Raw genomic sequence first — 23,783 nt, forward strand, 5'->3', positions numbered from 1 at the left:
AAGTGGGAAGCTAGCACAAGCCAATAGCCCAGAGATCAGCAATAGCAAGAAATCTGTCTCCTAAGAATCGGTAAGGTGGAAGAGTGAGGGAAGGAAGGAGCAAACTAATGAAGAGGAAGGAGTCAGAGTATTGAATCAAGATCATTTCCATAGGGAAGGGAAGGAGGGCAGGGAGCAAAGGAATGAAACATAAGAGAAGGTTTTTAATGATGACTTTTACTAGTCAGTAGGAGACTACTGAGACTTCCTTCTTCAAGGGAAGAATTTTTTTAATGTTTTTTTTTAATTTTTATTTTTTAATGTTTATCTTTGAGAGAGAGAAAGACAGACCATGAGCAGGCTAGGGGCAAAGAGAGAGAGATACAGAATCCAAAGCAGGCTCCAGGCTCCAAGCTGTCAGCACAGAGCCCAATGTGGGGCTGAATCTCACCAACCAAGATCATGACCTGAGCTGAAATTGATGCTCAACTGACTGAGCCACCCAGGCACCCCTCCAAAGGAAGAAATTTAATCTTAAACACTTAAGATAGACCATGCTCAAGCAAATCTGAATCTAAGGAAAAACACAAGTAACTGAATAAAATACAACCCAATCCACAGAATTAACTGTGCCCAAATTTTACAGCAGGATTCTAAAATAGTGAATGTTGGTGTTGGAAATCCATTCAAGAGAGAATAATACAAATGATTTTCTTAAATATTGAAGAATATACCGGTAAGGATTGTCTTGCCATTTTAAAATTTTCTTCATTTTTTTTCATGTGGACTTTACTAAACATTGACAAAAAGCACAGCTATTAATGAGCTTTATTTAAGGGGTGTGTGTGTGTGTGTGTGTTGTAGCTCTTCAGGAGTAACAACATATTATGGGAACCTGTTCTCAGCATAAATTTATGATATAAAAATTATCCTTTACATTTACAACATGAGATTCTCCTTTTCCTTTTTTTCTTTTTAAGATACAAACCAAAGTAAGCACAACTATTGTAATCACCTTTTGAAGGAGTAATCTAGGTGCCAGGCATGCACGAACTTCAACTTGAGATCAGCAGGTCATATTTCTACATTAGATGGCAGAGGTTTTGAGTCTGGGGCATTTTGAATACTTTTGCTTTCTGAGAATCTGAGCTATAAATGTTTATTAAAAGGATCTATAATGAAATCAGTTTTGTTATTTTTTTAATGGTTGCCTGGAGTGTGTTGGATGACTGAATGCCAGTTGTTAATCATTAAGTACTCATGTTACCAAAAGTGTTTGATAGTATTGCCATCTAGGGGCTGAATGGAATTCTCAGCCCTGAAATAAACTGTAATTGAGCAGGTGCTGCTATTGACAATATACATATGTTTTTGCTTTATAGCCCACATGCTTTTCATGTTTCTTATGACAAAAGCTATCTCTAAATGTCCCCCAACAGCCTACCTTTTTTATATATAATCTGTTAGAGGTGATTACTATTTGCTTTGGAGCTTATGCTTTTTTGGCATCTATTACTGAATATTCTGAACAAAGAGTTTTTCTTTTTTGCATTATTAATCTTGCCCATGTTTGCCCTATTTCTACAGAAAAGGAATCATTTATCAGAAAAGAATGTTTGTAATCAGGACTTGTAGCATCTTCAGATTTAATATTCATTATGGACATTCTAGTTCTGTGCTATATTTATCTAAAAGACCAATCCAGTGTTGTGGAGAAATAAGTTTTAAATATTTATGATCTAACTTTTAATATTTTAAAAAAGAGAAATTAGTATTTCTATAAAATTTGTTTCAGAGTCTGGTCGCTTAGCAAATGTTTAAATATTAAAAGATTTCAAGAGGTTAGCATGTAATATCATAATGGGACTTATTGAGAGAGGAAAATTAACTTACAAGTTTTTGATAAATACAGGCAATTATATTTTCTTGCTTGTGTTTAACACATAAGAAGGGACATTAAACAGTTGAAACTTATAACCAAGAATGTGAGGAAAGGGTGTCAAAAATTATCTCTATGATGTTTTGGTTTTGTGTAACAAGGTTTTTGGAAAATATTTCAGTTCAATTTTACCAACTTGTTTTAGATTCAAAATTATATTTGGGTGTCTCAAAATTAAGGAGATTTTCCATTCACAGAACTTCATTCGATGCTTTTGGTACCTATTCTTAGAACTAATTTCCTCTTCCCTACCTCACATTCTTCCTCCTGTGCCCAGCAACAAGAGAGGAAAGGACAATTGAAAGCTATCTGTCATATTTAAACATCTAACAAACTGAACCTGATCTCACACACTGTTAAGTGTGAATATCCCATTAAACCAGTCAAAACTTCCTCATGATTATTCACATTCAATGAGTGTTGTACAAAACAGAAAGTCCTGTGTGTGTGGGGGGGGGGGGGCGAGGGTGTCTCTGGGTATGTGTGTCTGTGTGTCTCTGGGTATCTGTGTGTGTGTGTGTGTGTGTGTGTGTGTGTGTGTCTGGGTGCATGTGTGTGTGTTTACCCATAGACACATTACTGGTCCACTTGCAGTCATAGTTGCTATCTGTAAACAGACATATCCATCTGGCCCAGATGTAGAAAGAGCACCCTGGGCTCTCTCAAACATGAAGACTTTTAGTTCCAGTTTTTAGTGATGTAAAATATGTTAAATGTTCTCCCCAAGCAGAAAAAAAAAAAAAAAAAAAAAAAAAAACTAATTCTGCTATCCTTTTCTTTTCCTTTTAAATCAACAAAAAACAAGTTCTCAAAGCCTAACTAACAATTACTTTTGGTAAGTTTTATAGTTTTAGTCATGGTGTTTTTAACAAATGAGAATATCTTCACATATTTATCACTAGTAGACTTCTCTAAGGTGTTTGTTCATTTATAGTTCAGGTAGCTTGTTGTTTTTGTTTTCTTGTGTTTGTTTTATTGCATTTGTAAAATATAAATATGCACCAAGAGAATGCAAGAGGGAGATTGGGGAGGTATAAACAAATAGTATAAGAGATTAATGAAAAAGAATTAGGACTGTCTCAGTTAACTCTCCAAACCTTTAGGATTATCCCATTCTTTGTCCTGCAACCCGGTGCCACGGGTCTCCATTGTGAGATAGATACAGCACTGACCTGAAGCATTATAGATTTTTTTTAATGTTTATTTATTTTTGGAAAAGAGAGAGACAGAGCATGAGCAGGGGAGGGGAAGAGAGAGAGGAGACACAGAATCCGAAGCAGGCTCCAGACTCTGAGCTGTCAGCGCAGAGCCCGAGCGGGGCTCATACCTACAAACCTCAAGATCACAACCTGAGCCGAGGTTGGACGCTTAACCAACTGAGCCACCCAGGCGCCCCAAGACTCTTTCTTTATGTTATATATCACATCCTTTGGGTTGCCAGCTCTGTAAAGGCAAGGATCCTATTTGATCTATACATTGCAAATGTCTGAAATCACACATTAGATATTACATGCAGGTGGGAAGAACAAGAAAAAAACCCACATTGTTTTCTTTATAATTCAAAACTCTGTTGTGATGTTTGTGCTGCCATTGCTCATGTACCTTGGTCAGAGAATGACCTCCCAGCAGTTATTAGCAGTTCCTAAAAGGAAACTAACCTGTTAATTTTCATTACAGGGTACAAGCCATCAAGCCCACCTGTTTGGGTTAGAACCATTCACAACATATCACATTGGAATTGTGGCCACAAACCAGGCAGGAGAAGTTTCAAGCCCTTGGACTATGGTTCACACCCTAGAATCTTCCCCAAGTGGACTGAGCAACTTCACAGTGGAACAGCAAGAGAACGGCCGAGCATTGTTGCTACAGTGGTCAGAGCCTGTAAAAACCAATGGTGTGATTAAGGTAACGTCTACCCTGAATATGAAGGCATGTTTGGTGTTCTCCAGATAAATAGATGAGCCCTGACATGCCATCATGTCACTGTGGGAAAACACCCTTCACAGTCGGTTTAATTCTCCTTGATCGCTCCTCCAGGCACTGAATCATAGATCAGAGAAAACTGGCTCCCGTGTGTTATGCCTGCTATGAACCCAACACTGAGCTAAGTGCACTGTGTGGATTATCTCATTTAATTTTCACATCAACACTACCAGGTAGCTACCACTAAACTTCATGAGGCATAATAAAGACTAAATAATTGCCCAAGCCCACATTGCAAATGACTGAATTGCAATTTGAAGTCAGGAAGTCACACTAAAACTGAACCCTAAATGATTGTTCTTACTGCCTCCTGAATTACCCTGCCCAGTTATTTACTCAAGACTTGCCTAACTTACACTGTGAGCAGAGCTCACTAAGCAGAGGACAGGAAGCCCTACATGTCTGCTGACTCCCCCACCTCCATACATAACCATGAGGAGTCATCTTATTAATGTCATAGATGTCTCACGTTTCACTGGTCTATGAGCACAAAGAAAGTTGCATTTCCATTATCAGACTGCATTTAGATACTTTGAACAATCACCCTTGTGAAAGCCAGCCTTCGTCTCCCTCTCTAATGTTCCTCTCCAACGGTAGGGGGACTTACCTGTCAGTCTATTACTGCCTCTAGTCTTGGACCAGCAGTTAGGCCCTCATCACCTACCTTCTGCAGAATTCCCCAGCCCGCAGCTGCTCTAGACCCTCTGCCTTCCTTTACCACTCCCTCTCAAGATGGCAAAGAGTCCGCTGTTAATTCCACACAGAAGAGTTAAGACTAAGCTGTAACTTTGCTGAAAGCTTCTCTACAAACCCTGTAAGGAAGATGACAGCAGATACTACCTACAGCAAAAACTTAGAACTGTCATGCGAGCTCACAGGCTCAGGCCCATCCTCGTGGGCCTCCATGTAACAGCCTTGCTGCTTAGCCCAATGGCCACCTCTCAGCTGGGTGCCAGGCCTGCCACAGGCAGCAGAAGTAGGCCGCTTTCTATAAGCCTGCTACATGTGACAGAGCCTGACTTCCCCTACTCTAGTACAGGAGGCTGAACCTGGAGGATCCGTGGTCTTAAAATCCAAGCCAGAGCCCTAAGATTTCATCAGAGAAAAGAATCTCTCTTTTCATACTCATCAAAGTACCTCCCTTTGTGAGTGTTTGTTTCCCATTCTGGTGTCTGCCTTTTCCTGGCATGATTGACAACAGAAATATCTACTCCTTTATCTTCATTTCCATTTCACCAAATATTTATTGAGCTTCTACTAAGTACCAGGCATTTATTCAGGAGTGAACAAAACAGGCAAGATCCCTGCTATCACACACCTTACCTGTGTGTGTGTGTGTGTGTGTGTGTGTGTGTGTGTGTGCATGAATGGTGGGGGTACAGAGAGGCAAACAAAAAGCTAGTACACAAATAAACAAGAGAATTTCAGAGCAGAATGAATACTATAAAGAAAATTAAATAGAATAATATAATTATGCCTGCTCAGGCTATTTTAGAATGGATGATCATTTGAATTGAGTTGACATTTGAGCTGAGCCCTGAATGACAAGACCGAGTCAGTCATGTGAAGATATGAGAGCAAAATGTTTCAGACAAAGTGAACAGCAAATGCAAGGCCTGAAGCCAGGAATGAACTTGGTGTGTTCAAATGAAGGGAAGAAAGCCACTGTGGTTGAAGCATTGGGAGGGAGAGAAAGATGAGATTGGCAGATTGGTAGGAGGTGGACTGTGCCCAAACTTGTGGGCTGTGATGAGTTTGGAATTTATTCTAAGTGCAATGAAAAATTACTGGAGGGTTCAGGCAAAGGAGTAGCATAATCAAATTCATGTTTTTCAAAATCACTCTGGCTGCTATGTAGAAAATGGACTCCAAGAAGACCAGTTGAGTTTAGGAGATATTAAAAACTCAGGGTAGAATGAGTGGGTGCTGTGAGGGTACAGGACGTGGGTGGAGTGGAGATACATCCAGAAAGCAAAGTTCACAAGATCTGTTAATGGACTGGATGTGAAATATGAATGAAAAGGGATAGTTCATGCCCTGAGTCCTTGACTGGGTAAGTAAGGGTAGAAATTCTACAGGTTTGAAGGGGTAAGTAGGCAGTTGGAGGTAGAAATCTAGAATTCTCGAGGCAGTTCTTCACAAACATAAATATACCTATATTCATAGGTATTTATAGTATATGGGTGGTGTGTAAATCCATGTGCCTGGAGGAAATCAGGCATAAGAGAATATAACTAGAGACGATGAGAGACTAGGCTCAGGCTCTGGGGAATACAAAAATTTGGAGGTCTAGAGGAGGAAGTGGGGCCAGCAAAGAACATTGAGAAGAGGCAGGTGAGGTAGAAGGAAAAGTAGATGAGTGGGACATCTCAAAACTGTGGAGAGAGTCTGTTGAATGCTGTTGAGAGATCAAGTGGAATGAGGGCAGAGAAGTCACCCTGGATCAGGAAATGACATAATCATTTTGACCTTGACAAGGAGATCAAGTGGTGAAATGAGAAACCTGGTTGGGATGGCCTGAGGAGAAAATGGGAAGAGAAGGAACTGAGGATAAACAACTCTTTAAAGAAGTATAGGGGAAAAGCAGAGAAACTGGGCAGTAGCTGGCGGACTATAGTGTCAAGAAGTTTTATTTAAAAATCAATGAAAGATACTAGAGTACATTTAAACACTAATGGAAATAGCCCAGTAGAGGGAGATCAATCGGTGATGCAAGAGATAATGAGAATGATGGCAGGAGTGAGAGCTGTAGGAAGGGGGAGATATGGGATCCAGGGCTCAGGTGGGCCACACAGGGGCAGAGATACTTCATCCATAGAATGAGGAAGGAGGGGGAACAGTGTAAGTCTAGATCCACATGGATACGGTGACGATCATATATAACATGAGAATATTCCTTTCTGACTGCTTCTGTTTTCCCAATCAAATATAGGGTTCTGTCAACAGCCACCTGTGAGACAGGGAAGAGGGTGTTGGCAGGTATTGGGGAAAAGAGAAGATATGAAAGCATCACTTTGGAAAATGAAAGAGCAAACATACAGAGGAATAGAACAGGACTACAAGTGGGAATCACCCACTTAACATTTATAGTAAGAAATTTAAAGTGAGACCAGTCAGCATATCTGAGTGTTTTCTCCCAAACCCAGAGAGAAGCTAAGGTACAGAGGGAAAGCTAAATTTAATACTAGATAGAGATTTGCTAGGTGAATATGAAGGGGCTCAGTGACTCATAGAGGCTTTCAATTTGATTATGGAAGCTGAGCTTTCTTCAGAAAATATACTATTTCTCTTCCCTCAGGGATGTGAGCTTGCACTAGGATCCCAACTAGAAAAAAAATCACACTGAAATATGGGAGTCCAACATAAACAGATTTCCAAAAGTCTAGGCTATTTCATCTTAAATAACATTAAAGTATATCAACAGTCCAGTCGAAGTTAATTTTCCCGTTGAGAATGTTTCAAACTAGATTTGCCTCCCAAGAGATTCTGATATACGTCCCAGCCCCACTTGAGGGAGGCCACCCTAGGGAGTCACCACCATCCCCAAGAATGTATCGTATCTCTCAGGTGCACTGAGGCTGGAAGAGGGTAGGAAATCACTATACAAAAACATCTATATTCAAGTTGAGTTACTTCTCATCTTTCCCAAAGAACAATGAATAATATGGAATGAAAATTTACTCTACATTTATAATGAGTGCTCAGAGGATTTTCCCCAACAAAAGAACACTTTGCTCCAAAGGAGCAATTCTTCCAAGGCATGCGAGAGAATACGGGGAGGGGGAGAGAGGGGTTCTCCACCTTCTACTCATCAAAGTCTGCACCTACATTTGTGTATATATGTATAACATACATATGTATATATGTGCATGTATGTGTGCCCACACACGGATACACAGACATCTTCAGGCTTGGCACCCTGGTACAAATGATTAAGCATTATAATTCCATTTCCCAGTAAATGCCGTAGGAGACAATGTAGATAGTTCTTACTTACCCCACTCAGAATGAGACCCAAAGTGCTTGTCATCTATAAAACAGTGTATTTGAATACTGTTCCTTTTTAAAAAACAAAAATAAGAGGAAACCCCATGAGCACTTTTTAAGCCAAAGAATCAGCTTCAATAGTCCTTAGCTTTTAGATATGTGCTTACATGATATCCAACGTTTAAAAAAAAAGGCAAAGGAAACTATTGTTCCTCTTTTTGTGGACTTTCTGTGGACTTTTTGTGTTACAGTAACTGGAAAAGAGCACATTCCCAAAACTAATATCAGAATGCTTCATCTGGATTGGGATCATCAAAAGGAAAAATTGGAGGGTGAGAAGGGTAAAAGGGACAAAATAGCTACACCAAGAAATCATAGGCTACACATTATTTTCCCTCTGCTTCTCTTCTTCCTACAGACATACAACGTCTTCAGTGAGGGTATCCTCGAGTACGCGGGCCTGAATCGTGAGTTTCTCTTCCGACGCCTGGACCCTTTCACTCTCTACACACTGACCCTGGAGGCCTGCACCAGGGCTGGTTGTACACACTCAGTGCCCCAGCCTCTGTGGACAGATGAAGCCCCTCCCCACTCTCAGCTGGCTCCTACCATCCAGTCCGTGGGACCCGCAAGCATTGAGCTGAGCTGGTCTGAGCCTATACACCCAAATGGAAAGATAATTCGCTATGAAGTGATTCGCAGGTGCTTTGAGGGAAAAGCTTGGGGAAATCAGACAATCGAGGCCGATGAGAAAATTGTTTTCACGGAATATAATACAGGAAGGAACACATTTATGTATACTGACACTGGTTTACAACCATGGACGCGGTGTGAATATAAAATCCACACTTGGAATTCGGCAGGTCACACCTGGAGCTCTTGGAGTGTGGTAAAGACAATGCAGGCGCCCCCAGAAGGCGTCTCTCCCCCTGAAATAGCCTATGCATCTACGAGTCCCCCAAAACTGCTGATTTCCTGGATCCCGCCAGAACAGCCTAATGGTATTATCCAGTCATATAAACTTCAAAGGAACGGAGTGCTCTATCCTTTCAGCTTTGATGCCGTGACTTTCAATTATACCGATGAAGAGCTGCTTCCGTTCTCCACATACAGTTATGCGGTCATCGCCTGTTCAAGTGGAGGCTGCTCCTCGAGCAAACCCACTAGCATTACAACCCTCGAGGCAGCTCCAGCCGGGGTCAGCCCTCCAGCTCTCTGGGTCATCAGTGCTACCCAAATAAATGTATCGTGGTCACCGCCATCAATTCAAAATGGAAAGATCACTAAATATTTGCTGAGATTGGACGGGAAGGAGTACCTTGCTGGGCAGGGCCTGTCCCTGCTGGTTTCCCACCTGCAGCCTTATACTCAGTATGATTTCTCCCTGGTGGCCTGCACAAAAGGAGGTTGTACAGCTAGCGCATCAAAATCTGCCTGGACAATGGAGGCCCCACCGCAGAACATGGACCCTCCAAAACTGCAAGTCACAGGCTCAGAGTCAATAGAGATCACCTGGAAACCTCCTAGAAACTCAAATGGCCAGATCAGAAGTTATGAACTTAGACGGGATGGAACCATTGTCTACACTGGCCTGGAAACGCGCTATCATGATTTCACTCTCACCCCAGGTGTGGAGTATGGCTACACAGTGGCCGCCAACAACAGCCAAGGTGGGGTTTTGAGTCCACTTGTCAAAGACAGAACCAGCCCCTCAGCGCCTTCAGGGATAGAACCCCCAAAATTGAAGGCTAAGGGCCCTCAAGAGATTTCAGTCAACTGGGATGCCCCAGTGAGGACAAATGGCGATATCGTCAACTACACCCTCTTTCTCCGAGAGCTATTTGATAAAGAAACAAAAACGATACACATAAACACAACTCATAATTCTTTTGACACACAGTCACTCGTAGTAGAGCAGCTGAAGCCATTTCACAGGTAGGTAGTCGACTCCGGGTTTTCTAAGAGCAACACTGTCCTTTCTATAGTGTAAGCCCTTGAACAGTGTAAATGAAGACTCTAAAACAAGATGTAGGATGTCCCCAACCCCTGATCATGTAAGCACTGACAGTGGACTAGCAACATCCTCATCCGGCCAAAGCTTGTTTGCATAAGTTCTAGAGAGCAAAATGCTTGCAGGTGGTATCTTGAGAGTCCGTTTTTTTCAGAAATGTTTGTAATTCACCACAATGTCTGGGACAAGTGATACAGAGATGGGACCCCTTCCCTGAGTTTAGACCCTCCTGAAAACACACAGGCCCCTAGACAGTTCTGAGAGCCCAAATGGGGTTATCTGACCCAGGCTGTGAAAAAAATTGGGTATTATTTTAAAGATCAAAAAGGCGCCAGTGGGTTATTACCAGCCAAAGTTGGACTGACCCAAATTTTGTTTTGGGGAGAGCCTTTTCTACGGAATCTTGCACTTGTGCCAGGGATAATGAGACTCATGTGACTCTATACCCTCATCCCCTTAGGGTTTCCCCAGCTCTGATCTCATGACTTCCGAGGACGGTGCCACTTTGCCAGCTCATGTGTCTCACTGATCCTACTCTGGGCTCTCTGACGTGCATGGATGTGTGTCTCTCTCTACACGAAGGAACCTTCCCACTGGCCCTTTTCCTATAGCTTAAAGAATTACTTGGCATTTTTCCCCATCACATTTTAAGTAACTTACATCCCCAAGGAGAAGAGTAATAAAAGACATTTTATGCTTAAAATTTAGTAAAATGAACAGAACCACTTAAAAAAAATTAAAGGCTGAAAGAGTGTTGATTTCCAACCACCACTGCTAAAATTCAGCTATTATTGTAATCTAGTGATGTGTAGATTAGATCCCTCCTATAATTATCTCTGATATATAGTGCTGTTTAAATGAAACATTCATGGTCTTATGCATCTACTCATGACAATTATTTAAGGTCGCATTAAATATTAAACAGTAATTAAAACTTCCGTAGGTATCTTTCATAGCTAATCCACATGCTGTGTGAGTTGCCTTTTATCTGACTCTGATTCAGGGCATTAAAGAGACCCAGGTTAGCTGCACAGCTATACATTTTATTCTGACTTCTTTTTTACCTGACTGGTACCTGCAAGTTTTAAAAATCGTATCAAGTTGCTCCCCTTTGAAACTCTTACTCAGAAAGATTTCTAGAGAAGAATAAAGTTTCCAGAGGTGAGAGGAGCACTTCTCACAGGCTGGGGAGGGGGAAAAAAGCTTGACAGCCTCATAAGCCTAACGATGATATTTAAGGGGATAAGAGATGTCCTCTTTACTCTCCACTCTAATTGAAGATGTAAGTGACAGTAAATGACTTAAAATAGCCTCTCACTTGTAGATGAAGTTGGACTTCATGTAGTTTGTGGTTTTTCTAGCAGCTTAATGTCTACTGAATACTGCAAATTAGCGTGTCCTCCTGGGCACCTCCAGCTGATCAGTAGGAAGAAGGAGCCTGGGAATCCTCTAAGTAGCAAAAGGCACGTGAGCCAGAATTTTAAAACTGCCACAGATAATCTGGAAAACGATCCATGTGTGGACAATTGACTTCACAGAATTGTTTTGGAGGCGGATCTGCCATATGCCAGTAGTCTCATCACGGTGGAGATAAGCATGGGAGGAGCAGACAGGAAGGAGAAGCAGAAAGCGGGAATGAAAGATGTCACAAAAGAAGGAAAAAGAAGTGTAATGGAGAAGGGAAAGTGGGAAAAAGAAGAGGGAAGGAGAAATAGAAAAAAAGCAAGGAAGAGAACAGAAAGCAGTGGTAAGAGGAGAGAAAGCAGAAAAGAGAAGAGGAAAAGGTAGGAAACGAAGGAAACAAAGATGGAAAGAAAGGCGGTGGTGGCTTGAGGGAAAACCAAGGATGTCGTAAAATCAGCAGGGCACGGGAACAGAGGGAAAAAAGCACTTACGTGCAGCCATAGGCACTTAATACTAACAAAAGCCCCTCTTGTTGGAAAGGGAAAGTCCCAGCTATGTAAATAGAACTCTCTAGGCAGCAGCAGACCAACTACGAGGCAAAACATAATTGATTGGTTGCGTTTAACTGGATGGTGATAAGGTGTCTCCGTGATTGATAATCTAGCGTGTAGCTGGGTTAACTTTGGCCCCAAAAGGTCTTTCTGTGGTGTAAGAGAGCCTGTTTTAAGATGTCAGGTATCAGGTGAGGGGATTTATTGCCACGGAGACTTTAACTCCATGATGTTCCTTCATGACCTGGAAACATTCCTGGGGAATCATTCAGCCCCAGCTGCAGATGTAGAAGAAGCCCAAGGCTACTGAAAACTGGTTCGTATCCCCCAAGATGCACATTCGTCATCACTGTGTTAAATAATCCTGCAGCGTACCAGAATTTTTTTTATGTTGGAGAGAATCTTTTTTTTTTAATTTTTTTTTTCAACGTTTATTTATTTTTGGGACAGAGAGAGACAGAGCATGAACGGGGGAGGGGCAGAGAGAGAGGGAGACACAGAATCGGAAACAGGCTCCAGGCTCTGAGCCATCAGCCCAGAGCCTGACGCGGGGCTCGAACTCACCGACCGCGAGATCGTGACCTGGCTGAAGTCGGACGCTTAACCGACTGCGCCACCCAGGCGCCCCAAGTTGGAGAGAATCTTGAAAGTTCATTTATTCCTTACATTCCTGTTTAGGGAAGAATTGTGCCCACCCCTTTCCGGACAGATGAGAATCTGTTTTAGTTTGGAAAGCCAGGATGATTTAACATGTTCTAAAATTTTCATGGAAATAGAACTTTGTCGTTGTTTAAAAAGGCTAGCTGTAGATAAGAATAAACATGAACTTAGTTGTCTTTTTCTCTTCGAAAAACAGTCTTTTAAAGATCCTTTCCGTGAAAATCTATTTTGCCAATAATGGGCAGTTTCTGCCTTGTGTCCTGAAGGTATGAAGTACGAATTCAAGCCTGCACCATGCTGGGGTGTGCATCAAGTGACTGGACATCCACACAGACCCCTGAGGTCGCACCCCAGGTGCAACCGCCTCCACATGTCGAGGTACGGATGGCACCAGGGGGGTTCCAGCCCGTGGTTTCCCTTTTATGGACAGGACCGCTTCAGCCAAATGGAAACGTTTTACATTATGAGTTGTACAGAAGACAAATAGCAACTCAGCCCGGAAAATCGAATCCAGTGCTAACCTATAACGGAAGCTCAACCTCTTTCACGGACTTTGAACTGTCGCCTTTCACAGAATATGAGTATCAGGTAAGAAATGTGTATTATCACCAATCCACACTGAGATTGTAGGCGCACGTCAGCACCTGCCTGTAAAAAATCACTTGCAATATGAAAAGCCACTTAAAGAGACATGGAGCTTAAGGAATTTAATAAGGTCCTTTAAAAATTTGTAAGCAGTAAATGAGGGGGGAAAGACCACATTCATTTGCCTTCTTCATTTCCTTGGTTCTTGATCCATGTGATATGTGCTTGTTATTCCTATGTAAATTTCAGGTGAAGTATTTGCATTTCTTATTAATGAAGTAATTTCTACCATTAAGCTTCCCTCTGTCAGTATTGCCTTGGCAGGAAACACTCCTTGTTAAAAAATCACTTTGAAAGTAACTCATTCATTGGTACCAAGATAAAGCAAAACCCAGTGGCAAGTACCTTCACCCTCTGTGCTCAAGAAAGATGTGGAATGTTGAGGAATGTCTAGAGGAAAACAGCTAACCTGCTCATGGGGACGAATCAAGTTTTGTATGAGAGCAGCCTAAAAAATCGGACTTTGCATATCCCTAAAAAGTTGAGAATTGAGAAAAATATTTGGAAAACGTTTTGAAATCTATACAGGACTTCTGTTAGGTTTACTTTGTCGTGCTACCAGAGTGCTTTTGATTCCTCTTATGATAGCACCCCACTTCCCCGGGGGGATGATCCCCCCCACCCCTTGCCCAGGTTTGGTGGGAGTATCATTCCCTGAATGTGTCAGGCTGTCTCCTAACCAAGTGATGGGCACCGGGGCCATGCTCAGCCCCTGAGATTCATCTGGGGCTTGATCCTCAGCACGGTGACTCACAATTTTAAAAGGCAGAGGTGAGAAGTCCTGATAAAATATCCCCAGTCTCAATCCAAAAGCTTTTCTTTTTTATCCCTGCAATTTGCAGGCTCGATCATTCAACTGTTCTTTTAATTCCAGATTCTCCCAAGAAACTCCCTTTTGCTTAAGTCAGAATCATTTTCTCACTTGGAGTCCGAAGCTCGCTGGTCGATACAAGCTGCAAGCACTCAGTGCCAGGCACAATGCCAAATGCAAGTTTTTAAAAGAGGAAACTGAGCCTTGAATGGCTTACCATACCCAGAAGTAATAAAATCACTAAGTCACTAGAAATATGTGGAGCAAATCAGTGAGGATAGTAATTAGAGGTAATATTTTAGTGTGAGGAGAGTGTATTTTTGGCCAATAATGTATGAGATTAGTTACCCAATGAACTTAGTGAACATTGAAAATGTAAGTAGATTCTTGAATGCTTTGGAGACATACACGGATATATATCCCTAATCCCTTGTTTTCATTTCCAAATCTAAAACTCGCTTAAAAATGAGAGTTTTTTCCTAGGTTTGGCACAACTCATTTGGCAGCAAAACTCAGTCTGAACAAACTTGAGACTGTTTGCAGCATTTATCCCATCTAATGTGAATATTTATATGTTTGCTACAGAAATATTGTGTTTCATTACCAGATCATTCTGAGGATATTACAAAATATGCAATATATGTATTGTATTTCCTTTCCAAAATCTGAAAAAAAAATATTTAAAAACACATCAGGCCCCAAGGGTTTAGGGTGAGGATTATGGTTTATATTATGAAGGAACAAAATACCTATTGATACCACGGTCGGAAACAGCCAGAGTCTCTGTGGCTGGCCATCCTTTTGTTCTTTTCTCTATATCTTTACTAAAAAGTGTCAAGTTATCAAAGACTCTTTTATTCTCAATTCTCTAGTCTCCTTTATAAATAAAAGCACACCTTCATGACAGAGCTGAATGGAACCAGCATGAAATCTTCAGCCTCTAATTTGATGAAACTAAATATCCCATTGTGGGGCACCTGGGCAGTCGGTTAGGCATCTGACTCTTAATTTCAGCTCAGTCATGATCTCACAGTTCATGGGATCGAGCCCCATGTCGGGCTACAGGCTGACAGTGCAGAGCCTGCCTGGGATCCTCTCTCTCCCTTTCTCTCTGCCCCTCCTCTATTCATGCTCTCTCCTTCTCTCTCTCTTTCTCGCTCTCTCAAAATAAATAAACATTAACCAAAACAAAAACAAAAACAAAAAACAACCCATAGATACTGAAAGTAAACCAGTGATTATAGCTTCTTTGGCGTTATGTTGTGTCATCGGGTTCAATAACTGGCCTCGTGATCCATAGAAGTCTTATGCCAGGTTTTTAAGGACTGGTAAACCCCATGCATGTATCTTAGCTCTCGTGAGTTTTCTTAACAGGACAGGACCTAAGGATAAGCAGGAGCCAAGGGACCCACAGTTCAGAGGAAAGTGGACCTCAGACTATGCTATTCCTTTTGTAACCCTTTCTGTCAGCTCTGTGTCATGTTCCTCCTCCTTACTCTTTCCATCCAAATGGGTGCATTTCATTGGTTTTTCATAACAAACTGGTCTCGAATTTGCATTTACTAGCTAATCCTACCTTGTTACAACATAAGGATAGAGAGCAGGAGGGTAAAATCTAGACTATCTGCCCCAAACTCAGTCCTCACAGGAAATATTTTGAAAAATATAGATTAAATGCTGGAATAAATGAACTAAAATATTGGATTTACTTAGCCTGTGTAACTGCTGAGTCTATATAGACCCTGAGTAATCTCACAGAAGCTATTTAGGATGTAATGTACTACAAGAATTGATTTCCCTTTTACAAAAGAACGTTTTGCCATTGAGATGAATTTGCATTGCTCTCAAATTTGTCTGAGGGTTACTTCATCTGCAAGCTGCCTTTCAGAAAACACCTTCATTGTCCTAGAGACATCAGTTCACCCAACATCTGTCAATGATTTGACCCTTCTGCAGAGGATTGTATTTGTGAGGTGATTTGTATTGGTATGGTATAAAACCAAAGAACTGAGAAACTGCCCAGAGATATGGACCTACTCATCAAAAGGGTGGTGATGATCTGTAATTGGGTAGGTAACCTTCCACTTGGTATACCAGGAGGGTGTCTGATGCTATTGCCCATCCTTCTATATGACCCTACACCATTGTACTCTTTTCTGTTTTGGTATCTGACAAAATTTATTATGTGGGAAAAACAAGACAGCACTGACTAGAATAAATTCACCAATCAGTTGACCAGTGTTTGAGTTCTGGGAGAAAAGAATATAGAATGGATGAGTTTTGATGGACAGAAGGGACAGAAACTATGTTCTTACTGAGAGAAAGGGGATTCCCTCACTCCAGGAAACTCTGAAGAGTGAGAAACAGCCAATGTCACTTACCTTACAACAACTCACATAACCAGCTTGATAACTGTTGCATTTGAAGGTGGGAAAAAGTCATGTGATATTACAGGCACTTTCTAAGTTTTCAGTGATACTTCAATATTGAACATCTTAAAGAAGTGGTTCCCAGTGTTTCTAGTACAAAAGGATCACCCAAGAAGCATGTTCAAAGTGCAGATTCTAAGGGGTTAGGGTGGGGATTTCCAGAATTTGTATTTTTAACAAGCAGCTTAGATGGCCCACAGCTCTATTTTCTTTTTTTCTTTTTTTTTTTTTTTTTTTTTGAGAGAGAGAGAGAAATACTACCCCAGAGGGTACAGCATTGTTGCTATGCTACTTAAGCCGGATTTTCAAGTGGTGATTTCCTAATTCAGTGGCTCTGAGCCCTGACTGCACATTAGAATCACCTGGGGAACTTTAACCACCTTCCCGATGCCCTGGCCCCATCCGTCTGTAGTTCTGATTCTGGGATGCGTCCAGGCATCAGTGCGTTTCAAAAGGTCCCCAGGTGATTCTAATGTGCAGCCAGGGCTGAGAATCATAGTCCTAAACCATCATAAACCGATTGCCTAAATAAGTGAAGCCAGCTCTCCACAAGTGCCGAATTTACGTGATGATAATTGATGACCAACCTATTTACCTCGGTCTATCATGGTCATCTTGGTCTATCCATGACTTCCCCAAACAAGAGTCCTACTGTTGTGGTATGAAGCCAGAAAGGGGGCAGAATATATTATCTGCAAAGTTCATGTTTCAATTAATCATATAATTTCTTTTACTCTTGCTCATGGGTTTTGTTTGATTTTTGTTGTTTTACTTTGTTTTGTTTCTCATTTGGGAGACCTGGTCTTTGGTAGTAAGAGTTAGAACATTCAGCACCTTTAAAATGGCATTTTCCTAATTTGATTCATTTCGATACAGCTTCCAGAGATTCTGAAGGATCAGCTTTAATAAAAACTGTAAGATCTGAAATATAAATCATAGAAATTTGGAAGTGGTTTTTTCTATGTCACAAGATGGATGGGGTGTCTTTGCAGAACCACACAGCACAGAGTCTCTTTAGAGAACAAGCATTCTCACTGAATTTCAAATACAATTTAGTTTACCAAAACCTAACTCTCAAAAACTCTGTAAAATGTGTGATTCATACATAAATGAAATGCATCTTTATTGAACAAAATTCTTCAATGCAGAGACCTTTTCCTTGAATGGAGATTACAGGCTTCCTGTTCCACGGAATATTGACGAACGCAAAGTGATACTTTTCACGGGCAATACTTATTTCTGTCCTCAACTTTTTCAAATTAGGCTGTACTGACATATACAGTATAAACCTCCACATTCTGTGTGGGGAAGCTCTTAATTGTTCAGCAAGCAAATTAAGACGGTAGTCTCTGCACAGGCTTTGGAGAGCGACCCGTGTGTGAGTCTACTCCATAAGCAGCTTCAGTTTTGACCTGCGGGGAGTGAGCTGAGGCCAATGAGCAGCTCCCGGTAATTGTGCATTCATATTCATACTCTCGCTTAAGGCAATGACTCACCATGGATTTGCTAGGGCCTGCCATGGCTCCCCCTTTCACCGAATCATGCTGTCAGTGACTTAATTAGTTTTCCTGAAACTTCCCCACTTTGACAGCTTTTTGCAATAAGCACCTACACTCGCACGATCTCCAAGGCCTCCGGTGCCTCGTAACTGGGTGACTGAGAAGTGACAGGTCAGCCTCAGAGGAAACTCTATGACTCACTAAGTGTGGGTCTGATAGGGCCGGTGCTGAGGAAGGCCACACGGGATGGCAGGCTGCTGTTTTCTAACAGACCGACCCTGGCTCCAAAAAATTCTGTCTAAAAATTTATGCCGAAGAGGATGGAAGGGCTGAGAAGGAGACATACTAGGGGACTCTCACTGTTCCTACCAGAAACATCTGTCTGAAGACTGCAGGGGAGGCTAGTGAGGCCCTCTCTGTGCACCCCCACAAGGTGTGGGTGACACCTGGAAGGGAGGACAAAAAGGACAGCAGCTTCTAGCCCTTCTCTATTTCTGGATCCTGGAGCAAATTAACCTTTCCCAGTGAGTTTCCCCTGAGTTAAAATAATAATTATAATTTTTATTTTAGAGAGAGACAGAGTGAGTTCAAGCAGAGGAAAGGTGCAGAAGAGAGGGAGAGACAGAGACAGAGACAGAGACAGAGAGAGAATCCCAAGCAGGCTCCATGCCCAGTAAAGAGCCCCACAGGGACCTCAATCCCATGACCCTGGGATCTTGACTTCAGCCAATATCAAGAGTTGGGCGTTCATCTGACTGAACCACCCAGGCACCCCTCCCCTATGTTTAATAGTTCTCCCCAGTTCTAAATTCTAGCAGCCTAAGAGGGGGGAATTTATAACCATACACTTTAAAAACTCCAAATCAAATTTTATCTTCTTTTGATTTAATCTATAGTTAGTAAGGACAGAATATATTCTGATCCTAAACAATTTCATTTTCTAATAGTGTTTAAGTTGTATCAAAGCAAGTGCTTTCAAGAGACCGGCTTCAGACAATCAATAGTTGTATGGTTCTCTACCACCAAAATGGACATGTGGAAACATCAGTAGAGGTGAGGTGTTTCCTAATGAAACCCAATGTATTTCTTTACTAGTAAATATATTTAATAAATTATAAATATATTATAAAATATAAATGTAAATAAATAACAATTTATTTCATTTACCGCATATAAGAGTCCCATTAGGTTCTTGAGAAAACTTACATCATCATTAATGTATCTTGATTATTTTACTACAAGTGATAGAAAGCCAACTTTAACTTCATAAAGATATTATTTCTTTTCACCCATTTGGGAAAGGGACCAAAGAAATTCCTTGAAACCAAGAGTAAGGTGCAAACACCAGACCTCCACAGGGGCTTGGGGTACAGAACTCAAAGCTGTCAGATTCGTTCCTTCTCTTCTTCCTGCATCTCAAATTGTCTCCTTTTGGCCTCATCCCACACCAGACTCTCTCCGGGCATTGGAGAAAATCACCCCTGACACTGTCTGATTCAAACCTTCTTTATGCCTTGGTTTCTTTGTCCTTAAAATGTTGATTGGAACAGCATTGAACTCATGAACTTGCTTTGGGATTGAACAAGTTGATAAATGGATGTGGTTAGCACAGTGTCTCATACATAGGAACTACTCACCCAATACAATTATGATAGCTATTAGTATTATTGCCCTCCCACCTCAGAGTAGAAAGAGGACTTCTCTTTCTCAGTATGCATAAGTCAACCAAGAGCCAGACTTTCACTGACCCCCTAGCGCCATATGCCTTCCTGTGACCAAGAATGGAGGACTTTGATCAAATAGGCCTAGTCATAGGGCCCCTCTCCTACAGCTAGAGCTTTATGAATATGTGGGAAACACTCTCAGCCAGAAACAAAGGCTTTCCCAGCACACTGCACACACCCACCATGCTACCGTAAAATAGTTACAATTCCCAGGCTCTTCCCCATTAGAAGCTCATAGCCATTCTGTTTTCCAGATCAAGAAATTGAGTGAAAATAACACAGCTTGGACAAGATACTTAATTTCCCATAGTCTCACTTTAAAAAAACAAAATGGGTGTGTTAGGAGATGTCCCTAACGGGATGTCCCTAGCAGGATGACTGCTGCATCTCCCCACTCTACCCTCAGCCCCTGCTATTTAAAAGTAGAAGATACTTTCTTCTAAGACAGAAAAGAGCCAGGTTAAAAAAAAAAAAAAAAAAAAAAAAAACTCTTATGTCTCTATCAGTGAGTCATTAATGAATTGCTAGAATAAAAAATCTCTAACCAAGAGCACAATTGGCTCTGAAGGTGTGATGCCCCTTCAGTGAAGTGGTCCAATCTTCTTTGTCCTTGCCACTTCTCTTCTCAGGACAAGAATACCTTACCCACATACCCATGACTAAGATTCCGTCCAACTTTGAGTCTGAGTCTACACTTCTGTGACTAGCTATGCGATTCAGATGGCTCATTTTCTGTTGCTATCGCCTTTATCCTATCGTGTTCCTAAGCATTTTCCATACCACTTTTAGAGAAAACTTATTGAGCATGTTTTCTGTTTGGTTTTGGACTTGCATTTAATTAGGTATTAATCTCGCTAACGTATTTCTGACCAGCATGGAGGCTTTTGTTTGGTTAGTCTTTCCCACAAGAACTAAGCTGCTTCCACCCCCAGCTCCCACAGCTCAAGGTATTAAATGATTTATTGATATTGTCTGTCTCAAACAGTGAATTCGTTCTAAAACTTTAGCGCTGAAGTGCTATAGCTCAGACTGAAGGCCATCAGGACACTTCCATGAATAAAAGTCTGAATTCTGCCACGAGACCAGGGACCGTGTCATTTTTTGCCATCCGGCTTTGGTTCCAGGTGATCATTTCTACCTACGTGTGTGTGAGCACACTCAGGAGCATGCTCTAGTTCACATGTGTGCATGTCTTTTTGTTCTTTTTCTCTCTCATGGCATCCCTTAGGACTCTATTCTTAAGCTCGATTGTTGGCAATCTTTACGTTGCCTTTGAGACAAGTTATTCATCTGAGGTTGTGTTGGTTCTCACCCTCATGCTGATGCAATTCAGATGTATATTTCACTTAAGCCAATATTGATCCTCGTATCTTTGTGTTGGAAGCTTGTTTGCTGGACCTGAAATGTTCAATGCGACCAAATTTTCTCCTACTGAAGGCAGAAAATGTGTAATTTCAACCACCCCATGGCTCTTCACTGACAGTTCCTGTTCAGTGTGAAAATCAAGGCTCCCCACATTCATCTGAAGTGTAGGTTCTGTAAAAATATCCAGGAAAGGATGAGACCTGTTTTACTTTATCCTGTTACTTGAATACATAATAATGTATTATTAAGCACCTGCCGTGTTCAAAAAGGATGTCTAGTTACTAGGACTGGGGCAGGAGGGTAGAAACCATGAACTCTGTTCCTCAGGAGCTTATCATTTAGTTGATAAGACAAACACACGCATGAATAATGTATCCATAAAAATATAGGGATGGGGGCGCCTGGGTGGCTCAGTCAGTTAAGAGTCTGACTCTTGATTTTGGCTCAGGTCGTAATCTCACGATTCTTGAGATTGAGCTCCACATCAGGCTCTGCATGGACAGCACAGAGCCTGCTTGGAGTTCTCTCTCTCCCTCTCTCTCTCTGCCCTCCCTCACACTCTCTCTTTTTCTCTCTCAAAATAAATGAATAAACATTTAAAAATGTATATACAGCTCTTAATATAAGCTATGAAGAGAGATATTTGAAAGATCTGAGTGGTGGTGCAGCAGAAAGAGGGAGAAACCGAGAATGCCTTATCTTCAGGACAGCACAATTTCCACACCAAAGTCTCGTGGCCCCTCCGATCTCACTCACTGGCCAGACAGGCTTGAGGAGCACAGGTGGTACTTGACTGAAATCATTCCATGCGAACATGAGGAGGCACTATTCCTCTATTTCTTCAGTCTCTCAAAAAATTATTTCCAATCTCTCCATGCTCATTATGATCAAATGCCAATCTCAGCCCACCCGTTGTTGTTGGTGCCTGTGTCAGATTTGGAAATGTTTTCCCCGGTGTCAGGATCTCAGCAGGAAACAGATGGCATACTCAAAGGGGCCTTTGAAGAGAATTAAATGAAAAGGCTATTTATGGAGGTGTAGGCAGGATTAAGAGAATCAACAAGGGATGTTAAAGTACCCAGGGACTAGCAAAAGCCAGAAGCTATTACCTTCTAGGCCTAAGGGGAAGAAGCTGTTCCCGGAACCCCGCAAATGCTACAGCCAGTGAGGCGGGGCTGCCCCCGTAGAAACTGAGATCATAGAGAAAGAGTGCAGGCTTGCCAAACCGGGATGCCAAAGACAGGGATCAGGAGAAATTAAAAAACTGAACTCTCTCCTTCCTTTGGTCAAATCCGACTGGAAAGAAGCCAGAGGGAGGAGAAGATCCCTAAGGCAGTCTGCAGACTCACTCCCCAGCGCACAGAGCAGGGCAGACAATGGATCTGGAGGCAATTTAGCATAGCCCCCATTCTTCAGATTGGTGCTGCTTCTCACTCAACATGTGACGAAGAATCCTTCCCAGGCTAGAGGATCACCTGGCAAGCTTTGGCTCGCCACTCCATGATTATCGATAAAACACTAAGTAAATCTGAAGGCTTAAGGAGGATTGCACTTAAGTACTTGGACTGATGGTATATTTCCATTAAATTCTAAATAAATGTCCTGGTCTATATGAAGCAATCAAATCTACAGGTAGAAACCAAGACGTTAAGACGCTTCAGTAAATCACATGCCTTCAATGGAAATCTTTAAGACGATGGTTGAGACTCTCTCTTGTGAATTGATTTATCTATCTGCTGATGGATCTGATCATTACTGAGATGCCTAAAAGCATCTTGGAAACTGTGCAGTTCTCTCCTTGATGCCTATGGCATGTTTGTAATGGGAACCGGAGATAAAATTCTTTTCCCTGAAGAATCCAGTGAATTGCTCCATTGTTTCCTTTTGCTTAGATTCGGGGAGGCTTTTAAGAAATTTTAATTGATAATAACGCAAAGTAGAGAATGCTATCCAATAAGCAAATTTTTATCTAGGAACAATATTTCTCAAAAGCCAGGCTTTCATTTGCTCTAACCCTCAACAGTTTAGAAAAGAGAAGTACCTGGAAAAAGACACAGAGATGCAGCCTGAGCTCATAATGCTATGAAGTGTTTTCAGATCTATGGTTGATCCACCCCGGCTAAATGGAACCCAGAAGTGAGTTACAGAATTGCTACTTAGTCCCACTTTCTCTTCCAAGTCATTGAGTCCCTCTCTCCTAAATTTTCACACAAAGAATATAAGAACCCTTAATATTTTTAGTGCTTGCTATGTGCTATGTTAAGAACTTTACATGCATTAACTCATAACAACCATTTGAAATAAAGGCTATTACTAATAAGAACATTTAGAAACCTGATGCATTGTGTGATTAGTTACCATGCCCCAAGGTATAGTAGGTAAGTCAAAGAACTTGAATTTGAACTTGAGATTCAGGTTCCAAAGACTGTGTCCCTAAACTCATCCCATTGTTGCTCCAAACTGCATTTGTAAACAGCTCTGGGGCTTTCAAAATCTTGATATTTATAAATGTACTTACCACCAACCCATTCCTTGGAACCCTCTAAAAACATTCTTGCACATCAATCTCCGTAGTCCTGTGAGATAGATATTGCTCATGCTTCGGTATGATCAGGAGTCTGAAGGACCATGCAAGTTACCTAGAAACATGACAGAATCAGAACTCAGACCCAAGTCCGGTAATTGTTCTGCTGATCCGCAGCTTCTTCAAGTCACCCCCATCGGGGGCATGAACTCATGACCTTGCAAAGATAAACTGACTCGGATTGTAAACTGGGCTGCAGGATTCACTGGCTC

The 23,783-nt window shown here is 41.6% G+C and overlaps 1 protein-coding gene across 3 annotated transcripts in view; it reads left to right on the forward strand.

The window, feature by feature from the left end:
* Positions 1-23,783, forward strand: part of USH2A (usherin) — a 734,839-nt gene that overhangs the window by 674,028 nt on the left and 37,028 nt on the right. For all 3 annotated transcript variants that reach the window (XM_025927811.2, XM_086694483.1, XM_086694484.1), the window contains exons 62-64: positions 3,596-3,823; positions 8,307-9,823; positions 12,781-13,102. In XM_025927811.2, the coding sequence (XP_025783596.2) occupies positions 3,596-3,823; positions 8,307-9,823; positions 12,781-13,102 (2,067 nt within the window). The remainder of the gene's footprint in view (positions 1-3,595; positions 3,824-8,306; positions 9,824-12,780; positions 13,103-23,783) is intronic.

Source organism: Puma concolor, chromosome E4, assembly GCF_028749965.1.
Source record: "Puma concolor isolate L17-30 chromosome E4, mPumCon1.1.hap2, whole genome shotgun sequence".
NCBI classification, from domain to species: Eukaryota; Metazoa; Chordata; class Mammalia; order Carnivora; family Felidae; genus Puma; species Puma concolor.